This window comes from Aspergillus mulundensis, assembly GCF_003369625.1.
Source record: "Aspergillus mulundensis strain DSM 5745 chromosome Unknown scaffold_1, whole genome shotgun sequence".
Classification (NCBI taxonomy): Eukaryota; Fungi; Ascomycota; class Eurotiomycetes; order Eurotiales; family Aspergillaceae; genus Aspergillus; species Aspergillus mulundensis.
The window spans coordinates 1035406-1058773 of NW_020797889.1; the positions used below are offsets into that span (position 1 = coordinate 1035406).

General features: G+C 51.7%; 7 protein-coding genes across 7 annotated transcripts; 3 read left to right on the plus strand and 4 right to left on the minus strand.

The window, feature by feature from the left end:
- Positions 1-270: 270 nt before the first annotated feature.
- On the minus strand, positions 271-1961 carry DSM5745_01853 (glycoside hydrolase family 1 protein; the record flags this gene model as incomplete). The annotated part of the gene is made up of 5 exons (XM_026743869.1): positions 271-409; positions 469-1054; positions 1106-1578; positions 1645-1836; positions 1900-1961. 5 exons carry the CDS (start codon positions 1959-1961, stop codon positions 271-273), a joined length of 1452 nt encoding a protein of 483 aa, XP_026607032.1.
- A 646-nt stretch (positions 1962-2607) lies between these two features.
- DSM5745_01854 (Kelch motif domain protein) lies at positions 2608-4901 on the minus strand (the record flags this gene model as incomplete). The annotated part of the gene is made up of 2 exons (XM_026743870.1): positions 2608-4439; positions 4523-4901. The coding sequence occupies 2 exons, from the start codon at positions 4899-4901 to the stop codon at positions 2608-2610; spliced, it is 2211 nt and encodes a 736-aa protein (XP_026607033.1).
- Positions 4902-5677: 776 nt separating this feature from the next.
- Positions 5678-7540, plus strand: DSM5745_01855 (WD40 repeat domain-containing protein; the record flags this gene model as incomplete). Its single annotated transcript, XM_026743871.1, has 1 exon — positions 5678-7540. The coding sequence occupies one exon, from the start codon at positions 5678-5680 to the stop codon at positions 7538-7540; it is 1863 nt and encodes a 620-aa protein (XP_026607034.1).
- A 228-nt stretch (positions 7541-7768) lies between these two features.
- On the minus strand, positions 7769-8713 carry DSM5745_01856 (glutathione S-transferase family protein; the record flags this gene model as incomplete). Its single annotated transcript, XM_026743872.1, has 3 exons — positions 7769-7871; positions 7942-8267; positions 8348-8713. 3 exons carry the CDS (start codon positions 8711-8713, stop codon positions 7769-7771), a joined length of 795 nt encoding a protein of 264 aa, XP_026607035.1.
- Positions 8714-9609: 896 nt separating this feature from the next.
- Positions 9610-11213, plus strand: DSM5745_01857 (transcription initiation factor IIA large subunit; the record flags this gene model as incomplete). The annotated part of the gene is made up of 3 exons (XM_026743873.1): positions 9610-9717; positions 10045-11117; positions 11174-11213. The coding sequence occupies 3 exons, from the start codon at positions 9610-9612 to the stop codon at positions 11211-11213; spliced, it is 1221 nt and encodes a 406-aa protein (XP_026607036.1).
- A 1425-nt stretch (positions 11214-12638) lies between these two features.
- On the minus strand, positions 12639-14445 carry DSM5745_01858 (zinc-coordinating transcription factor SFP1; the record flags this gene model as incomplete). The annotated part of the gene is made up of 3 exons (XM_026743874.1): positions 12639-12953; positions 13011-14055; positions 14111-14445. The coding sequence occupies 3 exons, from the start codon at positions 14443-14445 to the stop codon at positions 12639-12641; spliced, it is 1695 nt and encodes a 564-aa protein (XP_026607037.1).
- A 1914-nt stretch (positions 14446-16359) lies between these two features.
- DSM5745_01859 (putative AMP binding domain protein) lies at positions 16360-22221 on the plus strand (the record flags this gene model as incomplete). Its single annotated transcript, XM_026743875.1, has 6 exons — positions 16360-16419; positions 16488-16510; positions 16655-20373; positions 20429-20638; positions 20690-21293; positions 21339-22221. The coding sequence occupies 6 exons, from the start codon at positions 16360-16362 to the stop codon at positions 22219-22221; spliced, it is 5499 nt and encodes a 1832-aa protein (XP_026607038.1).
- Positions 22222-23368: the final 1147 nt, after the last annotated feature.

The following is a 23368-nucleotide window of genomic DNA, read 5'->3' on the forward strand; positions in this document are numbered from 1 at the left end:
GCACTTGCCTATTTGGTGAGCTGAAGCTCGAGGAAGGTGCGATAGACATCCACCTGGGTCGATGATTGACTTACGTTGTCCTACCTCCCCTGTTGCACCTAGAGATCGCTATGCTGGATTGACCTTAGCACCGGTACAATCTTGCAAGATGCTCTAGGTATATTGATGGTCACTTCTAGGTTTGAAGTGGGGATAGGATTCATTTAATCATATGTAAGTGGCCAATCTAGAAGCTCATATACCAAAGAACAAAAAAACAAACGTTTCTCTTCACTCCTTCTTTATGTACTTCGCAAAGATCTCCGGCATAGCCTTTGCGCTTGCCTTGGGGTATCTCTTCTGGTCATTCTCGTAGTCAACGTATGTGACGCCGAAGCGGGTCTCGTAGCCCTCGGCCCATTCAAAGTTACTAGATGACAGTATGTCAGCATTGTTCAGCAGTTGAAGGGTGGTAGTGCCGGTACTCACTCCATCAAACTCCAAGCCATGTAAGCCCTAACATTGACATTGTCGTAGGTGTGCGCTTCCGCCATGGCGCGAATGTAGTCCTCAAAGTACTTTACGCGGAAATCGTCCTTCAACAGCTCCTCGAGCGGCAAGTCGTTCTCGCCCTTTAGACTGGTTCCGTTTTCTGTGACATAGATCTTCGGTCGGCCGTAGCGGTCACTGAGCCACTTGAGGAGCTTGCGGAATCCAATAGCAGACGGTCTCAGCCAAGGCGATTGCGTCTCGGGGCCGACCCATTCGCCGGCTTTGTTTTGGAGTAGGAGCTCCAGGTTGCCTGCGACGTCCGTCGGGTCGGGCTCACCGGTTTTGGCGCGAATGAAATTGGCACAGTAGTGGTTCATGCCATAGAAGTCGTTGCTACCCTTTACTAGAGCGATTTCTTCAGGCGTCCATTGCGGGAGGCGGTCGCCGAGCTGCTTAACCATGCTCTCTGGATAGTGGCCGAAGTAGATAGGGTCAGCGAACCAGGAGATGGCGAACTCGATCTTGCGGGGGGCGGCTTCGACGTCTGCTGGGTTCTCGGGGTCCCAAGGTTCGGCCCAGTCGCCTTCAATTCGTTAGTTTGAGCCGGACAATATGGATAGAGGATAGTCCATACCGTTAAGAGTGATGCCAATCTCACCACCATCACGAGCCTTAAACTCTTCGCGGTAAATCTTTACAGCCGTACCGTGGGCGACGAGAAGGTTGTGACCTACGATCCAGGGCTCCGTAGAGCCGTCACCTTCAGGGTTCCTGTTTCGGTCACTGGTCCTGCCAGGGGCGAATTGGCCAACATTATAACCGAGAACACTACTGCACCACGGCTCGTTGAAGGTAATCCAGTATTTCACCTTCGGGCTCAATGCCTCAAAAATGACACGGGCGTAGTTGGCATAGTCGGCGACAAATTCCTCCTTGTTCAGTAAGCCACCGTAGCGTTTGTCTAGCTCGTCGGGGAGATCCCAGTGGAATAAAGTCACGAGAGGTACGATCCCAGCGGCTAGCAAGTCGTCCACGAATTTGACGTAGAAATGCAGCCCTTTCTCATTGATGGGGTCATTTCGGCCTCCGAGAGGAATGACGCGGGACCTAACACGGGCCGTCAGAACCGTGATGTCTGATGTCATAGGTTCCGACGGGAAGGGGAAAACTCACCATGAGATAGAGAAGCGATATGCCTTGGCTCCGCACTGCTTCAAGAGATCAATGTCTTCGTGGGTACGATGGTATGAGTCGCAAGCCACGTCGCCATTGGCTCCGCCAGCAATCTTTCCAGGCTTCTTGCAGAAGGTGTCCCAGATGGAGGGACCGCGCCCATCTTCATCGACCGCGCCTTCGATTTGATAGCTATGCCGGAGGAAATATCTCGGATAAGCCAATGGCCAGCTTCCATGAAGATTTGGAGCTCACCTCGCGGTTGCGAACCCCCAAAGGAAGTCCGAAGGAAGCTGGGGGGAATCTACAGAGCCCATGGTGTTTAAGACGGGAGCGGGAAGAGAAACTCGGAGAGGGATGGTCGCAAAGGTGAAGGACAATAGCGGTAGGGCACGGAGTATGGGAGCCAGAAAGGTACCGAGCTATGGAAAATATTTAAAGTGTCGCCGATCCAGTTGCCTTCCGAGTCGGTCAAGGACCCTCCGCGAGCGATGAGGTGCATCCGCAGACGGCGGAGAGCCCGGGCTGGATCAGGCGGCGGCAGTGAAACTCAACCGCTGAGCGTAACAGCAGAATGCATGGCGAGATCAGATCCTGGTCCAACCAGATCGAAGCTATCTTGTTCCTGGCGCACCGACAGTCGTCTACTGATGACTGGAGTGGCGGCTGGACGGGCCGTTCGCCGTGCCCAAAAGGGAAGCCCCAGTTGCCCTAAGACGACCAGCAAAAGGAAAACTCACACCTATCATTGCCCCATGAATATGTAAAAGAAGAAGTTACAATCAGTCGCTCGTGCAATCATATCGTGAGCCCATAAGCGCCCCTGTGCAATGTCGCCCCGAAACTCCGCTAAGAATCAGACAACGAACACCAGCCAAAACATAGCCTCTTCAACCCCAGGACGAGAGAAAGTCCATATAGTGAAAATGGGAGAAAATGCATCACATAGGCCCTGGATTCGCTTCATATATCCTCCACCCCATCCATCTCATCCGCGTCGGCCTCGTCCCCATCCAGTGCAGCGCCGTTGAGGGTCAGCTGCGACGACCGTTTCAGTTCGCGGCTGCCGAGTCCGTCATCTGCCCCCAGTGTGCCGACAAGTTCTAACTCTGGCCCCGCGATAATCCGACCCTCCATGTCGGCAACTTCGCAGAGATCTATTATGCTTTGCCTACTGAGAGATTTGAAACCGTTCGTCCGGACAACCCTTCCCCAATGGTTGAGGCAGAAGTGAGCGGCTCGCCTCATAAGCCACTCTTCATTCGTGCGCCCTGCCCGATCCCATATGATTGCTGCATTCTCCACGTCTAGCTCACGCCCTAAGCGGTTGACGCAGAGGAGGCGTAAGCGGGGCAAATCATAAATGTTCGCCATCACTAGCATCCCCGCAACGTCAATGATATCCGCGCAGTATTCCGGGTGTCCGGCGATGCTATCCGTATACAAATAGTACAGGAACGCACGCACAACAGCGTAGGGCTCCGGAATATGCATCCGATTCGTGTGATACTCAACCATCTGTGCGGAATACAGCCGCTTGAAATGCGGCCACCTAAGCTGCAGGATAATTTTGTGCACGTGGATTGGAGAGGATGTGACGGCGTTTCCGGGGAGAAAGGCTGCAGTTGAGCTTGCTAGAGACCCGTCCTCAACGTTGATATCACCATAAATGCAGTCATCTGCGTTGGCAGTAATCGTAAAATCAGCTCCACTGCCTGACTCGGGTGGTTGATCGAAGACGGTCGATAAATCTGCCCCTAGGCCAGAGAGAGGACCCATGTGTGTTTGCCCAGGAACTACCGCTTTCCTAGGGTCGGGAGACAGGGCCGACATCTCATTTCCTAACAGACCGTACCTTTCCAGGTCGATAGAGAGGATTTCAGACATGTGATTGTGGTCGCCAGTGCCGGGGGTGCTACCGGTGTCTAGGCTGCCGCCGAGCAACCACGCCTTAGTGCCGCTCGCATTCACGGTTAGGTATTGCCATTGATAACCGGGCCTAAAAATGTCCTGTCCATCAACCAGCCTCCGCCATCTCAAGGAATCGAGTTCCAAGGAGGACAAGTTACAGTCACAAGTGGGTATGGTATTTGATGGGGTGGTAAGGTCGAGTAAGACACCAGACGCAAATGCCTGGAAATGAGTACCGGATGAGAGGGATGGCACATTGGGACCTGATTTGAACTGAAGGCAAGATATGGGGCCTGGGGCGATGAACTTTCTTCTGCCGGCATTGCGAACCTGTACACTTGTAGAATTTGCCGCGTAGCTTCCGGACCGGCCATGGAGCTGCGGCGTCATGTTGCCGTACAAGGTATTGTCTAAATTGTGAGTTGTGCTGCCAACCCTCCCGGGGGGGTCCATAGTACCTTGTTGATCTGTCGTTCCTGGAGCTGGAATAGCTTGCAAATCTAACCACCAAATATCCGTACTCTTTCCCAGATCTGGTCCGAGTCCTCCAAATGTCCAAAGGCGACCACCCCAAACCCAGGCCACGTGGTCATAGCGAGCCATAAATTTCCAGGGTCGGGACCATGTCCAAGTTTTGAGATCCAGGTAGAACATGTCATCCATGACAAGGCCGGCGTCTGTGCCTCCTGAAATAAACAACTTATCCTCGTGAATAACGGCGGCATGACGAGTTCTTCCTCTAGGAACATGTCCGCGGACTTCAGGTTGCGTCCAGGTGGCAGTAGGAACATCGAAAATGATCACGTCCGATAAGGTTTCAGTATGCTCATTTTCCCCGCCGAAAACGACCAGTTTGTGCCCTTGATAGAGATTTGCCGTGTGGCCTATCAGATAGAAGTATTTTGTCAGTTATCAAGCACCAAAAACAGTAGGGCATCCGGCGCTTTGGATCTGATGAATGACATACCCAAGCGAACACCCGGGATATCGCCGTAATTGTCCACTAGATCCCATCGAAGAGTTTTCAGATTGAGCCGTAGGACATGGTTGTATACTGCGCAGATGCCGACAGTTAGCTTATACATCAACCATGGACAGGAGAAAACAACTCCGGCGGCATATGAACCTTCTTCTGTATCCTCATCGAACCCGCCAAAGGCGTAGATCTCATCGTTGCCGCAATGTGTTACCGAGGCATGGACCAAAATTGCGGGAACATGCCCCTGGACCTTGTTGATTGCAGGACGTGAGTCTGCACTGCCTTGCGGGCGGCTGCTCGAACTGGCAGGCATCAGGAATGCGGTCTGGGGTAGCAATGACTGCTGTGCGGGGGTAGAGGCGGCCATCGGACATGCGACAGCGGGCAACGGGGAGAAAAGTGGGTCAAGTGGGATTCAGGTCGATTTGGCTCTGCTGACGATGGCCGAGCTGTATGTACAGGAATGCTGGCAATTCAATCACTGACTCAAAAGGGCCATTGCATGGAGGCTATCGGAAGTCCAATTCTGGGGTGGAAGTTGATAGTGCGAGGATGGCTTCGATGCATTACTAGGCCACGCAGGAGTGACGTAGCGGGTAAAAATCGGGGCGGGCTTCTATGTATCCGAGAGCAAAGGACTCGTTCAAACAGTAGGATAGACGAGAATACCCATTTCGCCTCGTCCAAGCTCCAGTGTGAGTTGGGTTAGAGTCTAGTGAAGTGTTAGGTCAAGATCAAGAAGCCGCTCGGCGTTGCCCTCCAGGAGCGAAGGACGCCAAGACCTGATCGGCGAGAGCCGCACAGCCCATCCCTTGTCACGTGCAAGCTGGGTCACTTTCTCGTGGTTTCCCGGCCAACATTTGTTTACTAGCGGTCATCCACTTAAGGACTATACTGCTATTTATTCACCTCTTCTCTTCTCCTCCCCTATTCACCTTTTCTCCTCCCCATCGTCTTGCTATCTGCTTTACTCTGCATCCTATATAACCTCGATTGGTTTTCCCTGCATTGCATATTGCCGCATCTTAGCTATCGTTTGTCCTTGGCCAACCTCCGCACGGCTGGATTGACCTGGACAATCTGAAGCTCAAAAAGTTTTTGCCGTTTGTCTGTTAAAGCGCCCTATAGCTCGATATAATCAGCATGGCTACTCCTCTGGTGTCTACGCCAGTCAAGACCCATCATGGGATCTTTTCGACCAAGATGGCTGGCGGCCGCATGCCCCTCACACCATCCCCCGGTGGACGGAGGGACAGCATCGCCTCCAACAACTCCTCTCCTTTCACACCCCCTCGCCTCGAATCTGAAGCAACCAAAGGGCAAGCTCGCTCTGTCTACGGTGGCAATCTCTCCTCATACTTTGCGAAATCGTCCGTTTCCCGCACGACCCGGGTGGCCTACCGAGAATCGCCCAAGTCCAACATTGCCCGTATTCGCAAATCCCCCAAGCACCTTGAGCTGGGCGTCTCTGAGTGGTCCTTGACCGGCACCGGTCCCTCTTCAAGTCAGACACCGTCAAAGGAGCGGCTACGTAAGGATGTCCCCAGTCGCACACGGGCGGGTAAAACGACAGTCCGCATCTCGCACAATGCCGGTGACCGGTTCATTCCCAACCGCAGTGCAAGTGAGGGTCTAGTGACCGCAGGCGCGGCTAAGCCCGAGGAGACTCAAAGGCCCAAGACCAGCAGCGTTGATAAGGGCTCTAGCGTACTGGCCAGTGCGGCGAGCGCATTCGATATTGGCGGTCGTGGAACGGATGAAGACCTCACTGCGGCTCTAGAAAACCTTGGTCTGGACGACGAGGAAAGCTCTGCATCTTACACAAAGCCAGCTCCAGACGCTGTTGCCTACGAGTCGTCATTAGCCAATGCATGTGGCGTCAACCTCAACACTCGTATCCTCGCCTTCAAACCACCACCTCCCGAGTCGTCGAAGCCAATTGACCTTCGCGCTCAGTACAACCGTCCTCTCAAGTCCAGCAAATCCAACGCGGCTCAATTTCGCCGAAGAGTTCAGACTGCCCCAGAACGTGTCTTGGATGCTCCTGGCCTTCTTGATGACTACTACCTCAACCTCCTGGATTGGAGCTCTGGAAACCAAGTTGCAATTGGCCTAGAGCGAAATGTATACGTGTGGTCTGCTGATTCCGGAGATGTGAGCTGTTTGCTAGAGACCTCTCCTGACACCTACATCAGCAGCGTTAAATGGAGCGGTGATGGCGCCTACGTTGGTGTTGGACTCGGTACAGGTGAAGTTCAAATCTGGGATGTCGAAGAGGGAACCAAGCTCCGCAGCATGTTCGGACACGAATCACGAGTAGGTGTTATGGGCTGGTCTAAGCACACCCTATCGACTGGTGCTCGCAGCGGTCTCGTTTTCAACCACGATGTTCGCATTGCCCAGCACAAGGTGGCCGAGCTTGTCTCCCACACCTCCGAGGTATGCGGTCTCGAGTGGAGATCTGATGGTGCTCAGCTTGCCACAGGCGGCAACGACAACTTGGTTAACATCTGGGATGCCCGATCATTGAGTGCTCCCAAGTTCACCAAGACCAACCATCGCGCCGCCGTGAAAGCTCTCAGCTGGTGCCCCTGGCAACTCAACCTCCTCGCCACTGGTGGTGGTTCCTATGATCGACACATCCACTTCTGGAACACAACAACCGGTGCTCGGACCAACAGCATCGACACCGGCTCTCAGGTTACCAGCCTACGGTGGAGCAACCACTACCGCGAGATTGTTAGCTCCAGCGGTTTCCCTGATAACTCGCTTAGCATCTGGAGCTACCCAACTTTAGTCCGCAACGTTGAGATTCCTGCTCACGAGACTCGTGTTCTGCACAGCTGCCTCAGCCCCGACGGCCAGCTTCTAGCCACCGCCGCGGCCGACGAAAGCTTGAAGTTCTGGAAGGTCTTTGAGCGCAAGCCTGGAACCAGCGCCTCGGCCTCCCGCGAGGGCGGCGTCGGAAGTAAAGCGCAGATGACCAAGTCGATGACTATTCGGTAACTGGGTTTATCCTATTCGATTGTATAGGTATCTGGCATACCTTACTACTTTAGTTCTTCGGTGTTTTCTTGGGGCAAGGTGTTGGGGCAAGGTGTTGGGGATCAGGCGTTGTATTTAGGTTGACGTATATTGCACTTTAGAAGTCTCAATCCATCCGCATACCCGATTGATCTTCTTTCTCCTCTGCTGTAGACGATTAGGACTTGCCGACCAAGCTGGTCAATTAGTCTACTCAACCCACTCATAGTCCGAAAAGTATGCATCATGGATCCTCCTAGCATACTCTCTTATCACAGGGAAACCCATCACCAACCCCCTCAACTTCGGTCCACTGTATCATAAAGTCAGTCTATGACCGTTCATCTATTCCCATTCAACGAAGTAGAAGAGGGATAACATACGCATCACATATCAACGCCGAAACCACAAATCCAAATACCGTAGCATCACCCTCAGTCGGCTCTTCACCCCCAAGCACCCAAAACGGACGATCTCCATCCTTTGCTTTTGCCTTCGACGCAACGAGCAAGTCATTTACGGCGCCCCAGGCCTCGTCCCGGAGACCTTGGATCTCCTCTGCTGAGTACCGACCCGTCCTTTGGCCATTCAGAGTCTTTACCGTGGAGCGGTAGATGAGCAACCCAACAACGATACGGATCGGATAAGGGATCGCGCTGAGAACGTGGTCGCGCATGGTGTAGTAGTTTTCTGTCCATCGTTCGCGAGTCTGCAAGTGCTTGTTAGCTGGGAGTCTTACTTCGCTTCCCATGCCTGACCAGCAGATAAAGGCTAGTCCGTCAATTATACATTGTAAAAGTAAGCTTTATCCTCCAGCAAAGCGCGAATTGCCAAATCGTGCGCTCGTTCGGACGGCGATAGCCCGGCGTTCAAGTCTGGCAGAATGCCGCGCTCGATCAGGTGCTTGATGATGAGCGTCGAGTCGCCGATGCTTGCTGGGGCAAGGCTGCTTCCGTCCTTGCTGTCCGCGATCTCGACGTACGGGATCTTGCCTTTTGGTGCTGTTTGGACGGATCCCGAGGCTGTCTTGTAGGGGACGCCCGAAAGGCGTAGTCTGGCTTCGAGCTTGACTACGAAGGGGGACCAGACGTAATGGTTTGGTTCTAGCCAGCCTCGGTAGAGCGTGAGGGTTGGAATTGTTGAAATTGGGATCATTCTACGGCAGTGATGATACGGAAATCAGTGGTCGCTTTAAATACTTTAATAGTCAAGGCACTATTCAGAAAGCGCCGGTGCCTGGAGGCGTCATTTTGGCCCCCAGTCATCGGGATTCATTATAAGTGAGACGAGGCAGTCTCATTCGACGCATTTCAAGAAACTAAGCTCTGGATGAGCTATGAGACGAAATGTGATTTAACAATTCTAAACTGGATTGGATCTGCATTCTACACAAAAGTGAGTACAATGAAGCCGGGCGAGGAGTACAGTAGGAGTATTTATAGGAGAGTGGCGCTAGCTGCTGAGTAATCGGCCTGGAGAAGGCGGATTTCGCCCGGCAACGAGGACCTCGCCTTACCAACACCTCGCCCTTCTATCGTCCCTTTCCTAGCCCTCCTGGCCTCCATACCGACCGCGCGTTCTAGGAATCATATACATTGTGTGATCCGCTTTGCTTTGCCGGGGGTTGACGCTATCTACGAGAAACAGCTAGTATTGGGAGATAAGATATAGTGGTCGTTTAGGAGTCGAGCCGCCGCATCTCGAAAGCCCGTCATCGCCGACCGCTGCCACGAGAAGCTCTCCTGGCAATAAGTCGAACAAACCATCGCTGCATAGGTCTCTAAGCTTGTCGTTGGCTTTCCTTTTACCTTTTCGTTAGAAAGTGAGCGAGAAATCAATTCACAAACGTTCCTGCTGTCCTCTAAACTCGACACATAAGCGGCCATAAGTCCCTGTTCTTCGACAAGTCATCATGTCGAACCAGCTGGTGGTGAGTGTCATCTCAGAACACCCTTATCTTCCATGTCCCGGAGTATCGAACGCACGCGATTTGCGAACAACGCTTTGTTTTTCTTTTCTTGTTGTAAGGATGTCTGCTAAATCAGGGTGTCATGCAGGGCAACATCTTCCAGGAAGTCATCCAAGAGGTGTACGATGCGTCTCAGGTGGATTTTGAGGAGAGCGGCGTCGACCAGCAGACGCTTGAAGACTTGAAAAAGGTGAGAAACTGCTTTCTTTAGATGCAAGTTGATGGAATATCCCTTGATGGGGCCTGATCTGGGCGAAAGCGGGGGAGGCCGAGAGGTGCGGGAGGCGGTGTTTGTGCTGGGGAAGCGCCTGCTTTTGAACCTCTTTTATACCCGCCTCAGGCCGCCAAGCCACCTCTCCTCAGCGCGTCTGCCTCCCTCCGTCCAACTATTAATCGCGCATGGCCCTTCGTTTTCATGACACACGTCTTCGCCTGTATCACCATCATAACTAATTAATGTGTCTCATTTTATCATCACCCTTGTCGGTTCCTTCCATGGTCGCTAATATCATCGCAGAGCTGGGAGAAGAAACTCTCCTCTCTGGGTGTCGCCCATTTCCCTTGGGACCCTGCTCCACCGACAATCGCTCAACCTCAGAACCTTTCTCATACAGCAACAGTTCCCTCTAACGCTCCTCGCCCACAAACCGCGCATCTACAGCAACATATCCCGCCCCAACAATCGCATCCTCAATATCAACAGCCACAACATCCCCAGCATGTGCCGCACCCGCAGTCCATGCCTCCCAACGGCCCGCCTCTTCAGGCTCCGGCTTCAGTTGGGGCTAGCGGTGCCTATCCCGCGGGGCACTCGCCTCAAATTAAGACAGAGCCGGGTCTCAACGGCCATCCTTCATTGCCCCCCATGAGTCATATGATGAATATCCCACCGAATACGCAGTCGGCGCGCGAACGCGCTACCAACTTGATACAGCAGAGGTACGGCGCAGCGGCCGCCAACTCGGTCAGTCAGATGCAAGCACAGTCACAACCACCTCTGGGGTTACCGCGCCCTGCTAGCATGCAGCACATGCAACCTATGCAGCACATGCAGCAGATGCAGCAGATTCCCAACGGTCAGGGTCACCAAATCAAGCAGGAGACGGGCTATCACCCTGTACCGCACCCGTCCGTAAGCAACGCCCAAACCGATGGTGCCGCTGGCGACGTGCTGTCAGAATGGAAGGCAGAAGTTGCGCGAAGACGTGAGGCTGCTGCGGATGGAGAGGGTGACAGGGCGCTTCGTGACCATCTCAGGCAGCGAATGCTGGATCTCGAAGGGGGTGGTCTGATGGTTCCTCTCGATGAGCGCGAACTCCAGCCGAAGACCTCGCTTTCCGCATCTACTGGTCCGTCTTCCAAATCCAAAGCCCAGTATGACGGCCCAGGAGGCGACGACACAAAGGAGGAGGACGATGAAGACGCTATCAATTCTGATCTTGACGACCCTGACGACCTGGTTGCTCAAGATGAGGATGACGATGATGCTGTTGGACAAGTCATGCTTTGCACCTACGATAAGGTTCAACGCGTCAAGAATAAGTGGAAGTGCACGTTGAAGGACGGTATCTTGACCACTGGAGGCAAAGAGTACGTTTTGGATTTCTTCCTCCTCTGCTATCTTGTATTTTCACTAACTCCGACAGATACGTCTTCCACAAAGGTCAGGGTGAGTTCGAATGGTAGACGATTCTTGTGCCGTCTCCCAGTAATGATCTGTCAACTTCTCTTCTCGTCCTTTTTCATTCGTTTTCCCTTACTCATACATACCATACCCTTTTTGAATCTGTAAAACTCTGTCTACCACTTCTCCCCAACAGACACGACCGATCAACCACTCAAATATAACCCGGAAAAATCGGTTCGGTTCTGAACGTTGCTTTGCACAGTGAACTATGCTTCACTTCTTTAACGAAATCGAAATGATATGAAACTATAAATTCGGATGTCTTCAGCAGACCAAATGATCTGTTCCACTTTGGGAGTTCCGTCGCTTTTATACTACTTCAAACGTCCAACGTTGCTATGCCGTTCCAATGTTTTTGTCTTCTCCTGAGTCGTTTGGTAGGTGGCGCTTATGCAGGCAGACGAGACGGTGGTTCTTTTCTTTTTCGTGGTTTTTTGTATTAGAATACCTTAGGTGCGTTTCAAAATAAACCAAATAATTCAGAGTACCTGGATGAAGAAGTTCGGAGTATTCTTGACTATGCGCGTCGCTAAGCTGGACGACCCGCCATGACGAGGACCTTATAAACCATCGGACTGAGTCGGGAACTGAGATGAGCGGTTATCCTTCCATGGTAATTGTACGCTACTCTACAAGTAAACACTCAGTGAAGTTGTTGAATCTCATTATCTCAAAAACTTTTCCTGTCTGTTAACGTCCACGCCAGCTCATAAAAAAGAAAGAAAAAAACTTCGAAGCATGATTGTGAGTTGGGAAAGTCAGGTAGAAATGAGATCTCTATCTATCAGGAACGCCTGATGGTAGAAAGGGTAATCAGAACTCGCGAGTCCAAGAACACCGTGCAAACGCAAGACGCATGTAAATGCAAATAACCACACCAAAGAAGGATCCAAACACGGCCGAAACTAGTCATAAGAATACCTATCTACAAACAGCGCTGTAGAAAACACCATTTGTCTTAGTTTCCCAGGGATAGATGTAACAAAAACACCAGACCCAGACAAGTGACCAAGACAACCAAGTCTAAAATCATGATCTCCAGTTCGATATCGAGAACAAGGTTCCGAAGGAAAGATAAGGCGTTCAGAGAACAGAACAGACCATCTGGGAACCTGCCGCGAAATCCAGGAGCAAAGGAAAGAGCACAGCGCGCGGACGCAGAAAAAGCCGTATGGTAGAACCAAATAATAGATTCAGAAAAGATCCGTTCTAGGAGCACCGAAAAAGCCATTATAGGTCTTCGGAAGTCTTGGGGGTATCGTCAAGCCCAGAGAGCCAACTTGTGATGAACCACTCTGACGGGCATCCATACCAAATTAACTCCAAACCACCAACCCGCTCATTAAATCGTATGTCGCACAATGAGGCCGTAGAAATTCATAGAACCGAAATGAAGTAAGGCGAAAGAGACTCGAAAAAAGAGTCTATAAGAGACCTTCTTCACCAATGCCAGGTAAACCCGCCCCAGCAACATTAATGTTCTGCCCCTGCATAACTCCACCGCCATAGTTGAGGCTACGAGCAGCAGCAAGCTGGAAATCGGGGTTGCAAGGAGGCGAATGCGATTTATGATATTTGAGCCCGTTCAGGTTCTTGTAGCGCTTACCGCAGACTTCGCAGCGGTATGGTTTCTCCTTCTCCATGCCGAGAGTTCCCGGGTATGGAGCAGATGTCTCTGGATTGACAATTGAAAAGGTCCCATCTGCGTTGTCATGTAACTGCTGGTTGTTGTGGCCGTGCTAATCGAAAAGTTAGTGATCAATGCTGTACCGGGACATGTTTTCGAGGCGACTTACAGCTTTGTGATATTTCAACCCATTTTGGTTCTTGTACGCCTTTTCGCAGCCAATTACTGGACACCTATAGGGCTTGGGTTCCTCGTTCGGGAGGATAGAAGTAGTGTCAGGAACACCTGCCAGCAGCTGCTGTTCGCGTATCCGTCTGGCAATGTCACTGTTCGGGCCATACTGCGCTCCACTGAGCTTGAAATGGGCATTAGACTGGTTGATTCCGCCGGTTGGGCTGAACAGTCGTTTCGCAGGTTCGTCAATACACAGATCCACCATGTCATTATTGCCCGTGAATCTCGAAAACTGCGGCTGACCCTGCATCATCGCATTCTGCATGGAGAATTCCCCAAACGGACCGAGCATGCTGTCGTCAAACTCAGCGGGAGTTCCCGGGGTCGAAGAGTCGGGGGTGCCACGGAACTGTGCATTTTGAAGGGGATTCGGCATCAGAGTAGGTGTATTGACGGAAGAAACAGTGGGATTGTTTTGCAGTGAAAGTGGAAGGCCAGATGCAACTGGAGTTCCCGGTTGCGAACTCTTGAATCCCTGATGGTTCGGAAGCATAGATAAGTTCAAGTTAGGGACTCCACGATTCGGTGTTCCAAATCCTCCTTGAGTCGGATCCCGTGTTTGGGGTGCGAAGAACTGGGAGGATGCATCGGTATCATCCATGGCATCATCCAGTTCCATGTCATCAATGGTGTCCATATCGGAATGTTGTTGGGGGGTATGTGACTGGTTCATCTTTCGTTGCATGTCAAAGGTCCTATCTGGTTGTAGACCTCGGCTTTGGTTGTTGTTTGATTGATTCTGCTGCGCAATTGCCGCAGCGGCAAGAGCTGCGCGGTTATCAACCTGGCTCGGGCGATGACCTGATTTCGTGGCGTGCGCTTCTTCATAGTGTTGTAGCAAGTCATGAAGAGTAGGCAGAGTAACACCACAACAAGAAAAGTCGCGCATGAAGTTTGCTTCGAGTTTCGGCAGATAAGAGGACGAATGGAATGAGGGCGACTGGAAAGTGGTGAAAGGAGAGGTACCGGCCATGATGATGCTACGTTGATTCCGTCAGTATGCGGCCAACGGGCGACGCATAGAAAATGACTTACTCATCGCGAATCCAGCTGCCAACAGAGACACCACCCCAGCTCATGCCACCGACCAAGCTTCCTGCTAATGACTCCCGGCGCTGTTGATTCCGGCTGGATCCCGCCATTGAGATCGGTTTTGTACCATTGCCCCATTGGTGTGAGGCTGTGCCGATCGAGTCTTTGCGGGGCGCAGAAGCCTTGAACATATTGATTGGCAAACCGTTTGCATGGGATATACTGCCCGCACGTTCAGTGTTACCTGCTTGATTTTGCAAAGCTGATGTCAAGTTCGACCGGGGCGAAACAGAGGGAGTCTGCCGAGTGGCGATGTCGATAGGAGGAGTCGTGTTCATCATGGCAGCTTGCGAGGAGCTCGAGCTCAAAAGAACGCAAAGATATGGCAGAACAAGGACGTGTGTTTTTAGAATCTTGGTGTATCGGCGCAAGGAAGGAGCGTCGTGTAAAGGTCAAGGTGACGATAGAATCCGCGATCTTTTTACCTGTCTTCCGCGCAACAGCAAGCCGAAGCGGGAAACGATGCTGCGACGGGTGATCGGGAATAGCTGTAAGGATGATAGGTATTGTCGAAGTCGGGTCGATGGGAGAGGCGAAAGACGAAGAAGATGAGAGGGTCTGTTATGTCTCATCAAGAGTACACGCTGAGAGGTGCGCGAAGTCCACCTTTCCACCCTCGGATAATGTCCCGCTCGCAATGGGGAATTGTGACGAATTCGGGAGGTGGCGGGACGTATCAGAATCACCCCTCGAGTCTCTATAGCGGGCCGTGTTCACAAAAAGGCGAAGCGGCGCCGGCAAAGGAGGGATAGACGGACGGTGAAGTTGTCGACGAAGTGAAGCGAAAAGAGTACAGAACGTCGAGGTGGTTGCCAACGGAAATAATTATTATTATTATTATGGACATGGCCCAGTAGTGAGGTCGACTCGAAACGCTAAGAGGAACGGCGGCTACGGGTATGATTCGCCCAATACGCCGGTATTACGGTCACAGGCTCACAGCAAAGCTTCCACCGCTCATCTGAATAGCTTCATGAGTGGTCTATGCGCTCTAAGCTGTTTGGAGCTATGACTCACTACTATCCGCGTCAGAAAGTAACGGTATACTAGTCATATAATAGGCCCGGAACCATCCCATGCCAATGGACGATGGAAACATTACGTAGACCAGACGTGGGCTCTGAGCAGTGAGTAATGATGTATACTGATGACATGGAAGCCTGAACCTTAGGGTGGAGTCATCCATCGGCCTTACTGTTAGCCGGGCCTCTAGCGTGCTTCCAGAAAGTCCTTAGCCTCCCCAATTATACCACCATACCACTCTTGGCGTGTTATTAGGTAACAAATACTGGGTGTTTCATACAGTTTCCCTCCTCAATAATCCAAACACCCCAGCAGATGGTCCAATTTTTGAGACCTCTTTAAACGGCTTTATCGATAAATGCTACGGTGACTGTCATTTGGCAATTGGCAATCGACAAGTCAAGCGCGGAACTTCGGCAGGAACCGATCCTTGATAGGGGTTGAACGGTTGTACCATCTGCTGCTCATCAGGCTACTTTGATCATTCGCGGGGCGGCTACTCCGTAATCTAAACCGTATTCTCTACGACGTTTGCGTCTGAATACAACATATCTGCGGACAATCTGAGTAGTTTCAGGTTTATGCCAATACATCCATCTCTCACCAATCATAACTGGTACTCCTATAATATGTTTTGTTTCAATACCTCATCCTGGACTGGTACTCCAGTACTATTAAGTCTCTTATAGTAGCACACGCCGTAGCCGCCCTATAGTAGAACTTATATAAGCCATCAAAGCAAACATAGAAGCCTGCTGCAGTCCTCTTGCTCAGACAATACTGTCACTATTCCACTTACTTGCACCTTCAGCTTCGCCGAAAAGTTGATGTTATCCGCGTTGTACAGAGTAGCATTGAGAGATGAACGTCTAAAACATGTCTCGGAGCTGTGGCGGTGTTTATTCCGAGGCCCGCTCTCATTGGCCCGTGCCCCGTGAGGTTAGCCACCAGCAGGTGACGCTGTGGCTTTAGACGCGGAGAGACAAGTCGTGCGATTCATTCAACCGACTTTGTTTCTCCAATTCGCAAGCCTGAACACTCAGGAAAAGCGTTCCTCTTGGTAATAGGCATCCTATCGAAGCTGCTCAGCAAACTTGCGATGAGGGTAGCGCATCCCCGCGGATACTCCTGCTAGAACCACAACCTCTCGTCACCGCGACATCGTCAAGATGGCGGAGGAACACCCCCAACTCCAGTCCGCTCTGCGGGAACTGGATAGGGAACTTGAGGTATGTTGATGATTCTTCTAATGGATCTTAGCTCGTTTCTGCATCACAGTGCTGATAATCCTGTCTAGGAAGGTGACATTACAGAGAAGGGGTAAGCTTTTCCGCGCCGAATAATTCGAAAATACTTAGGAGGAATGGATATACGGAAAATGCTATACGCTTTACGGAGAAGCTTTCTGTCCCGCTACGCGTGCGGTTGGAAATGATCGAGACGTTGGGGCTAACATCACCAAAGTTATCAGAAACGGCGAACCGTCCTCCTTTCGCAGTACCTCGGATCTACGGCTCTCGATTTCAATGCTGTCAGCGCTGCCGAACCAACCCAGTCGATGACCAGTTCCGTCAGATCTCCGCCAGCACTTCTCAGTATTCGGCCGCCAACAGCTGATTCGGGCGGACCCTCGCAATCTTTCACCGGTGGACATGGAGCGCCAAGTAACGGAAGCTTCGGGTACGAGCAAAATGCTGGCAACGAGGGATTGTCGCCGTTCAATGGAGACGGTGCGATGATGTCTCACCATGGACGGGGTCCATCGGCGTCCTCGTATGATTCTCTTTTTCTCCCAAAACCTGCCCCTCCCGTACAACAGGACTCGAGGACAGCGACCCTCCTGAGCCAGAATTACGCTTTCAGCCCTACGGGCCCCAATGGCCAATTTGATGAACCGGTTGGAGCTTACGATATGCCTCCTCCCGAAGTGTCACGACAGTCGACAATGCTGGAGTCGCAACAAGGGTACTTCGACGACTTTGCCGGGCAGCAACAGGAGGACTATAGAGATAGCTATGGTGGCGGGTTCCACCGATACTCTCAATCTGATGCATTCTCTCCAACCGCGAATATGGCGCCCCCATTAATACCTGCCTCTGATCTCCCGCAAGGCGCTATTGTCGATCACCTACTGCCCCTCGAGCCCCGCGATATCCCATTCGCTGTACATGACCCGCATGATAAAAATACCCCAATGTCAAATTTCGACAATATCCCCACAGTTCTCAGACACCGCGCGCGAACTAGCGGCAAACAGCCGGCATATTGGGTCCTAGATCAAAAGGGAAAGGAAATTGCGTCTATAACGTGGGAGAAGCTCGCAAGCCGTGCGGAAAAGGTCGCCCAGGTCATTCGTGACAAGAGCAACCTTTACCGTGGGGACCGCGTTGCTCTGATCTATCGAGATTCTGAGATTATAGAGTTTGCTGTTGCATTATTAGGTTGTTTTATTGCCGGAGTTGTCGCCGTTCCCATCAACAGCTTAAACGATTATCAAAGCTTGAACCTTGTTCTTACGTCGACCCAAGCGCATCTTGCACTGACGACGGAAAATAACCTCAAAAGCTTCCAGAGAGACATTACGACTCAGAAGCTCAACTGGCCTCGAGGTGTAGAGTGGTGGAAGACGAATGAATTCGGCAGTTGGCATCCGAAGAAGAAGGATGATACACCGCCGCTTATTGTTCCTGATCTCGCCTATATCGAGTTCTCGCGCGCCCCGACAGGAGACCTGCGCGGTGTTGTCATGAGCCACCGAACGATAATGCATCAGATGGCCTGTTTGAGTGCGATGTTCGCCACTGTGCCTTCGTCTTCGAGGCAGCAATCCCGTGGAGAGACCATTATTAGCTACTTAGACCCTAGACAGGGTATAGGTATGATATTGGGCGTGCTTCTCACAGCGTACGGTGGTCATACAACCGTGTGGCTGGAAGACCGCGCGGTTGAAACGCCGGGTCTCTACGCACACCTCGTGACGAAATACAGAGCCACAATCATGGCTGCTGATTATCCTGGGCTGAAGATAACTGCTTACAACTACCAGCAAGATCCTATGGCTACGCGGCATTTCAAGAAGAACGCGGAACCTAACTTTGCTAGTGTCAAGCTTTGTTTGATTGATACGCTCACTGTTGATGCCGAGTTCCATGAGGTGCTTGCGGACAGATGGCTGCGGCCCATGAGGAATCCGAGAGCGCGCGAAATTGTCGCGCCGATGCTATGCTTGCCCGAACATGGCGGTATGGTAATTAGCGTAAGGGACTGGTTAGGAGGCGAAGAACGGATGGGCTGTCCTTTGACGCACGAGATGGACCCAATTGATGATCAGGAGGTCAAGAAGGAAGAAGCCAATTCCGATAAGGCCGAGAACAGCGGGTTTGGAAGTAGCTTGCTAGGCGGCGGGTCATCTGCTCCAGCCCCTGAACAAACGGGGACGACTGAGCTTGGAGAAGCGCTGCTTGATAAAGAGGCCTTGAAGAACAATGAAGTCGTGGTATTAGCCATGGGCGAGGATGCCCGGAAGTATGCGGGGACTATGCCCAATGCTGTTCGTGTTGGGGCTTTCGGATATCCTATACCTGACGCGACGTTCGCCATTGTTGACCCCGAAACCAATCTGCTGTGCACACCCAACGTTATCGGCGAAATCTGGATCGACTCGCCCTCTCTTTCCGGTGGATTCTGGGCGCTACCCAAACATACGGAAGCTATTTTCCACGCACGGCCGTATAAATTTGAAGAGGCCAACCCCACTCCTATTTTGGTTGAGCCCGAGTTTCTTAGAACCGGCCTCCTTGGTTGTGTAATTGAGGGCAAGGTCTTCGTGCTAGGGCTGTATGAAGACCGAATCCGCCAAAAGGTAGAGTGGGTCGAGCATGGACAGCCAGCCGCGGAACATCGCTACTTCTTCGTTCAACACCTAGTCGTCAGCACGCTCAAGAACATTCCAAAAATACACGACTGTACAGCTTTTGACGTGTTTGTCAACGAAGAACATCTTCCGATTGTTGTGCTTGAGTCGTACGCGGCGTCAACGGCGCCGACAACTTCAGGAGGCCCTCCGCGACAGCTGGACTCCGCCCTTCTTGAGTCTCTTGCAGAAAGATGCATGGAGGTTCTTTACCAGGAACACCATCTGAGAGTCTACTGTGTGATGCTTACAGCGCCAAATACCCTTCCGCGGGTTACTAAGAACGGAAGACAGGAAATTGGCAACATGCTTTGCCGTAAGGACTTTGATGCAGGAACCTTACCCTGCGTTCATGTCAAATTTGGCGTTGGACGATCGGTCATGAACCTTCCCATTGGTGTTGATCCGGTTGGAGGTATTTGGTCGCCTCTGGCCTTGGAAACCAGGCAAGCTATGTTGGAGCTGCCAGAGAAGCAATATTCCGGAGTGGACTATCGTGATGTCGTTATGGACGATCGCACCTCCACACCTCTCAACAACTTCACCTCCATCGTCGACCTACTGCAGTGGCGGGTATCCCGGCAAGCCGAGGAACTATCGTACTGCTCTATTGATGGCCGCGGAAAGGAAGGAAAGGGCATAACTTGGAAGAAATTCGACCTTAAAGTTGCCGCCGTCGCGATCTACTTGCGAAACAAAGTCAAGCTTCGCCCGGGCGACCATGTGATTCTGATGTACACCCACTCAGAAGACTATGTCTATGCGGTCCACGCTTGTTTTTGCCTCGGTGTTGTTGTGATTCCTCTTGCGCCTATCGATCAGAACCGGCTTTCTGAAGATGCCCCTGCATTTCTTCATGTTATCAGTGACTTCCACATAAAGGCGATCATCGTCAACAACGATGTTGACCATGTGATGCGACAGAAACTTGTTTCACAACATATCAAGCAGTCTGCGCAAGTTCTCAGGATAGGAGTGCCTGCCATCTACAACACCACCAAGCCATCGAAACAGTCTCATGGGTGTAAGGACCTCGGACTCACAATGAAGGAGGCATGGCTGCAAGGAAATCAACCGGCTATGGTCTGGACGTACTGGACTCCAGACCAACGGAGGATCTCTGTCTCAATCGGACATGATACCATACTGGGCATGTGCAAGGTACAGAAAGAGACATGCCAGATGACTAGTTCTCGACCGGTTCTAGGCAGTGTGCGAAGCACTTTGGGTCTTGGCTTCCTTCATACCTGCCTGATGGGTATATATGTTGGTAAGTTATTTTGTTCGTTACAAGACCGGGGGTAGTGGAGGCTAACATGACTTAGGTGCGCCGACATACTTAGTCTCACCAGTTGACTTTGCGCAGAATCCTATGACGCTATTCCTTGCCCTCTCTAGGTACAAGATCAAGGATACATACGCTACCAGCCAAATGCTGGACTATGCCATCAGTGCAATGCCCGGAAAAGGCTTCCAGCTTCAAGAACTGAAGAACTTAATGATATCTGCCGAAGGCCGACCACGTGTTGACATCTGTAGGATAACCTTGATCACAGTTTACATGCAGATCGCTAACGTTGTCGCAGACCAAAAAGTACGCCTGCACTTTGCCGGTGCCAACTTGGACCGGACGGCGATCAATGTGGTGTATTCGCACGTTCTCAACCCCATGATTGTTACCAGGTCTTATATGTGTATTGAACCCGTCGAGGTGTGGCTGGATCTGCGAGCTTTGCGTCGTGGTCTCATCGTTCCTGTGGATCCTGATACAGACCCAACAGCGCTAGCACTGCAGGACTCTGGTATGGTGCCTGTGAACACACAGATCGCTATTGTCAATCCGGAAACATGCACTCTGTCTCAAGTTGGTGAATACGGAGAGATCTGGCTTCAATCAGATGCTTGCGCCAAATCATTCTATGGCTCGAAGCAAGATTTCGATCTTGAGCGGTTCGATGGCAGGATTGAGGATGGAGATCCCAACGTATCCTTTGTACGGACCGGAGATTTAGGCTTCCTTCATACGGTTACACGGCCAATCGGACCTGGAGGTCAGCCTGTTGAGATGCAAGTGCTGTTCGTACTTGGAGGAATCGGAGAGACTTTCGAGGTCAATGGGTTGAACCACTTTCCCATGGATATTGAGAACTCTGTGGAGAAGTGCCACCGTAACATCGTGAACGGCGGATGGTAAGTAACCTTACATTTCCACACAATCTTTCCTAACTTTTACAGTGCTGTGTTCCAGGCTGGTGGCATGATTGTGGTGGTGGTCGAGGTGGCGAGAAAAGCCTATCTAGCGTCCTTGGTCCCGGTCATTGTGAACGCTGTCCTCAACGAACACCAGGTCGTCGCTGACATTGTAGCGTTCGTCTCCCACGGAGACTTCCCCCGCTCTCGACTAGGCGAGAAACAGCGCGGGAAGGTGCTAGCATCCTGGGTGACTAGGAAACTGCGGACGATCGCGCAGTTCAGCATCCGCGAGATGGAAGGCAGCAACTTCGGGCCTGCTCCACAGCACCGTATGAGCAAGAGCTCCAAGGCCGGCAGCATCATGGGCCACAGCGCCCGAAGCGCTCGACGGTCTACGATTGTTCCGGATGAACCTGTACCGCGCTCTCCGGCTTTGCCTCCCGCTCCACCTCTGTTGGAGAGCCCAGCAGAGCCTTCGTTGACGCTGGTCAACAGCTCTTCGGCGATTATCCCGGAAGTGCCGCAGATCGAGCTTCAGCATCATCAGCCTCAGCCAGCAGCCGAACCGGAGACTCCTATTGACACTAATGAGAACCAGTCCCCTGTATTGAGTAATGATACTCCGAGGGGCCACAGGCGTGACTTCAGTTTCGATTTCGGAGACTTTGGAGGGTCAACCGCAGCTCCTTCACAACCGGGTCACCCCGCGGAGTCTCTCCCCTACCGCCCGGGCCCAGGATACTTACAAAACCCGAGCACCGGAGCGCCCGCCATTGATTTCTCCCGGCGAAGTGACTCATATCAACCCAGAGCGACCGGCGCACCAGACGAACAAGTGGACTGGCCACAGGAAGCGCTGATGTACCAGTCAGCATATGACGCCGATGTACGCGGCCCAGGAGCCCGCAGGGACTATCTACAATAAATTAGATCACCGCTTGGGTATTTTGACCTTGTGTTTCTTTTCTTTTTTTTGTTCCCCTGATTGCAATTGCATAGCCCGATGAACGAACCCCTTCCTTTACGTCCCTGATGCATCAGCTAGCCCACTGTTCTGGTTCGAACCTGATTTAATCGCTTTTGTTCACTTGTACATACATACCCCTGAAATACATGTTCATATACTATCACATCTAGTTCGCCAGTGGTTGCTCACTGTGGGAATTATCAGCTGGACAGAGTCCTTGTAGTTGTGATACTAAGCGATGAAAAAAACGTAAATATATATCCCGCCACTCTTCCTCTTACACACGGCATAAATCACTCACTTAGAATGACCACTCAAAGCAACTGAGTTATCATGAGCAAATACTAGAGTACCTCCAGACAATTTTATTATATCCACACCTTTGGAAATCCAGACATGGGCTTGGTCTTGATCTTTGCTCACCTGCTCTCTAAAAGCCCTAACCGAAGCCCGGCGACTCACTCAAGTCACAAATGCATATATTTCAGCATAATATACCAGCTACCCAGTTAATAATGACGAATATACAGCTTTATTAGATCGTATATCTCGAATAGATTTGAAAGTAAGTGCAATTGTGCAAGATGCCACCCCGGCCCATCGCTCCTTCCTAAAGTGCGACGGAGACGCCGCCACCTCGAACGGCAGGCGCGATGGTGACTAGGTAGGCCACGCGCAATCGCTCCTTCCCTATTCGAGCCTCGCTGGCTCTTTCCTCAGTTGAAGCTCAATTGTATAGATGGTACCCCTCGATGAATCGACTCTCCGGCGGACCTAATGCACTCTCCACCACCCCGAAGTCAATCAAAATCCTCTGAAGAACAACCCCTGGCTCCAACAGCCACACATTCAGCGTCTGCGCTCCGCCCATTCTACAAGTTGCCATTCATCATTGATGAAGATTCCGCGATACTTGGCGGATGGCGGTCCTTGAACTCGATCATGAGTAAATCACTTTCTTGGAGAGGCATGGGCCCCAATAACCAAGGCGACACAACGGCCGTTTCTGAGATGTCGTGAATACCATAGATTGTGCCCCGTCTATTGCTTCCGGCCATCACTAGAGCACGAGAAATGCCGTTGATAGGATCCTTGATAACGGCGT